The sequence below is a fragment of the Cladosporium halotolerans genome (assembly GCF_011745625.1).
Source record: "Cladosporium halotolerans strain TM138-S3 chromosome Unknown Sca179, whole genome shotgun sequence".
NCBI lineage: Eukaryota > Fungi > Ascomycota > Dothideomycetes > Cladosporiales > Cladosporiaceae > Cladosporium > Cladosporium halotolerans.
In genome coordinates this window covers 2,391-6,087 of record NW_027191628.1, presented here as the reverse complement: position 1 = coordinate 6,087, position 3,697 = coordinate 2,391, and the positions used below count along the sequence as shown (strand labels likewise).

General features: G+C 52.4%; 1 protein-coding gene across 1 annotated transcript; it reads left to right on the top strand.

Moving 5' to 3' along the window:
* Nucleotides 1-1,968: 1,968 nt before the first annotated feature.
* On the top strand, nucleotides 1,969-3,355 carry WHR41_09474 (uncharacterized protein). The gene is made up of 4 exons (XM_069378077.1): nucleotides 1,969-2,071; nucleotides 2,117-2,134; nucleotides 2,192-2,628; nucleotides 2,677-3,355. The coding sequence occupies exons 1-4, from the start codon at nucleotides 2,000-2,002 to the stop codon at nucleotides 3,323-3,325; spliced, it is 1,176 nt and encodes a 391-aa protein (XP_069224875.1). The 5' UTR covers nucleotides 1,969-1,999; the 3' UTR covers nucleotides 3,326-3,355.
* The last annotated feature ends 342 nt before the right edge of the window (nucleotides 3,356-3,697 follow it).

Sequence of the window (3,697 nt, the reverse complement as noted above, 5' to 3'; positions counted from 1 at the left end):
TGGAAGCCTCATCCTGACATCGTCGTGTGTGATCAAATGTGAACTCGCATCCGATCAACCTCCCGTCCAGGTATGAGAGCCGTGCGATGGAAGCAAAGACTGCGCATCTCCATGCGCTTGGTTCAACAAATGATGAGGGCTTTCACCGTCAGCAGAACTCTCTTCCCAGGACGGTGATGGAATACCGACGTCGAGGTTTTTTGGGGAAGGGAGTCGCAGCAGGCCAAGTCGCTTCTGCAGGGCACATCATATAGCTGAACCACCAATATGAGCAGCACAGGCAGGTCTGGAAGGTGAAGTTGCGGGGGTGGAGCCAAAGGCTGAGCGCATTGTGTGGCTCACTTTCAATTTCGTTTGGACAATCTCGATAAAGGAGCTTACAGCGAGGATCATTGGGATGCGTGGAGCTAGAACTACCAAATCATCAAAGCGCAAATTTCAAATTGTCGATGTACGAATGCATGTTTGGACTTCAGCCAAGCGACATCCAACGATCAATGCAAGCTGTGAAAGCGAATTCAAACAGGTGCATCTCCACACAAGCCGTGAAGGCTGATTCTTGATGTTGAGGCGGTATCATCGTCGAAATTCGTAGTTACAAATGTGTTGCCTTCACCTCTTCAAGGCTGTGTCTGCTTGATGTGAGGTTCACAAGCTTAGAGGCTCATGGTGCGACCCGACGCCTCTTCGCCTGTTAGCGTTGCGCATGGTTGTGCGTCGCGGGTGGACTCCTCCACATCGTCTGAGCCATCGTGGATGTGCCTTTGCCATGGCAAGCTCAAGTTGCTGCAGTAATCCCCCTCGTTGCTGTTGATCCCATCAGAAGAGACATCAACATCGCCGTTGCGAGGGCATGCGGCCAATCTGTGAGGACAAGATGGAGCACCTGAATCCCCAGAACCGCCACATTCGCTTCTTGTGGGAGACCGGTCCAGACCCAGAAGGGGACGATATTAGTGCGCAGTATCAGTGTGAGCCCTGCCGCGTCCCCGGAACTGGATCCCACCCCATCTACGGAAATACGATGATCACGGCCATGCGAAAGCGCAACGCGGCGGGCCTGCGAGCCACCACGGGATCTCCGAGCGAGTCTCAACTATGATGATCCCCATCTTCCCATACATGCTCACGCGGGAAAATGAAGCGCCGCTAACACTATCGTGGGCGCATGGGAGCAGACGATCACGCCTACGCCTAGCGATCCCCAGACGCCACGACTGTCTTGGATTCACGTCGCCTCCAGAAGCGAGGCGGCCGACACCAACGTGACGTCCGAGTAAAGCAAGATTCGGGCGGTGCGACCCTGGTCCTCGTTGGTTAAGCGCCGCATGAGAGAGACCCAGCGGCTGGTGGCAAAGCCAAAGGATGCTGATTTGACAAAGCCACAGATCTGCGCCCGTCAGCCAATCGATCAGTCAATTCCATTAGAGCCTGCGGCTGCCCGTGCGTACCATGCCTTCCAGCCGCAGCGTATTTGCCGCTCATAGCGGCGCTTTGCTGTCGGCTTTGGGCGGTGTGCGGCGGAGAATGAGGCCCGCCTGGACGGCGTAAAGACCCAGAGGGCTGCTGCGAGGTGTGAGAGGTATCCAATGGTGAGGGCGGAATATGTATGTTTGCAACCGAACGAATGTACGAGCGCCATGATACATAAGCGACTGTCAAGTTGTCAGTGCTGCGATGGTCAAGGCGAAGATAACCTTGCGTATCATACGTGCCTCCCTCTCCATGCAATTGACAGCTTGTAGCGGGAGGATTAGGTGGAGCCCACAAGCTCAATTAGCTATTTGCTGAAACAGATTGCACTATGGGGAACCCGAAGCGGGAATTTGGAGCCGCCTTCCACGCTTGTCAGCTGGACCTCAACGTTTCCTTCTCGAGAGCTGCGTCTCCAGCTGGGATGCGAAGGCGGCTCTACGCTCGGAGCTTGTAGCTGGACCAGACTATATACCCCGCGCTTTCACTTCAGTGAAAGCGCGGGGTCGCTGACCCTGAAGCAAGCATGTTGGAACACGAACAAGAAGCTCTTCTCGACCTTCTTCGAAAATCGAAATGGTCGGATTGGTGTAGGAAGGTGCGACAAGATCGGATTGTGAAAGATCAAGCTGACAGTTTTCAGGAACTCTCGCTTGAACTCGTACGGATTGTGCAGGAAGACAAGCATGGCCGACTCCCTCTAACGATTCGAAAAAAGAAGGCAATACAGAAAACTCGAAACGCGAATTCAGACCGGCTCGTGGACGCTCTGTCTCGAGCATCGAACAATGCGTTCTCACCTGAACTGCTTTGGGACTACCGAGCTATCGTACAAGTCCCTTCGCATACTGGCAACATTATTTTTGCGCTCACAAAGATGTCGAAAGACTGCGATGTCAATATAGGTGTTCTCGCTTGCATCCAGCGTGTCCTCTGGGTCACTCTATTTGCGCAGATACAATTATTGAAGCCAGCGGTGCAGAATAGCAGCCACAAGAGCCTTTCAAGTGCAGCTATCGCAGAAATCGCAGAGAAAAGCGGCGTTGAGGCTGCAACACTAGCGAAGCAAGCTACAGCTGGACGAAAAATCGCCAGGTTGATGTCGACTTTCGGAGTTTCCGCCGTGCTCCGCATGGACAGACTTAGTCTGGATTTGTAAGTCTTCTCTATTTCTGGCCGAGTTCACATCACTAACTTATCTAGCTTGTGTACAAAACTTTCCGAAGCCCATATTGAAGATGCGAAATCCTCGCTTGAGGGAAGCGAAGCATTGAAAGATATGCGCCGACGTGACGATAAGGCATGCGAGGCGATCATGATGACTTTGGAAAGACTCGAGGAATTTGGATTTGACGCGGAAACCTTCATCACAGCTGAAACAGACTTGGGTGGAATTCTAAAAGATGGACAAATACGAAGTCTGCGACAGCTAAGGGACCAATCTCGCGCATCAACGAGGAATAGACGTTGGGGGGTAGCTGGCCAGCTCACTAATGGCGGGCCATGGCGAGCATGCTCAGGCCAAGTACAGCAGCCAGAACCGCCAACAGAAACAAACCCTTGGCAAGTGGCACCAAACCCTTGTCAACAAACAAACACCATCTCCGATTTGGCTCAGCCTTTGACCGTACAGGGAATAACGGGAGACACGGAACGCGGGACACACAACAATCAGTGTTTTGGTGGTACTCAGGAGTTCCACTTGAGCAACAGCGCTGAAGCACAGATGCGTGACTGGAACACAAACGCTCTCGACCCGGTCAACTTTGAACTGGAGAACTTTGAAATGCTCCGGTGGAACCGTGCGTTCCAGTATTTCGACACTGCCGAAACAATCAATCACTCCTCGTAGATACAGTGAAAAGTAAAAAGTAATATCCTGCGTCACAGGTCCAGTGCATGACCTGATCCCATGTATAGATGCCACCTCTTTCTGCGCTATTTCCCCAGGGAAGTTTGTTCATTTCACTGAGCACGACAATTCCAGGCGCTTGGCCGTACGAAACCCCAGGAACATTTGCGTTCCAATCTTGCGACGCAGATGGAATACCCCAACGCATCTCTCGGCCATCCAGGATCTACGTGATAGTCAGTAATATTCACCAACAGGGGCTATCCAGAGCTTGTCTCACTCGTTCAACACTTTCTTTTGCAGTCCTGATTTCGGCCGTCTCGGTCACAGTAATGTTTACGAACGGTATTCGTCCGGGGCTTTCCTTCTCGC

Coding starts and splice junctions, on each gene's coding strand:
- WHR41_09474 (XM_069378077.1), top strand. CDS start 2,000: ATGTTGGAACACGAACAAGAAGCTCTTCTCGACCTTCTTCGAAAATCG. Junction 2,629..2,676: donor GACAGACTTAGTCTGGATTT/GTAAGTCTTCTC, acceptor TAACTTATCTAG/CTTGTGTACAAAACTTTCCG.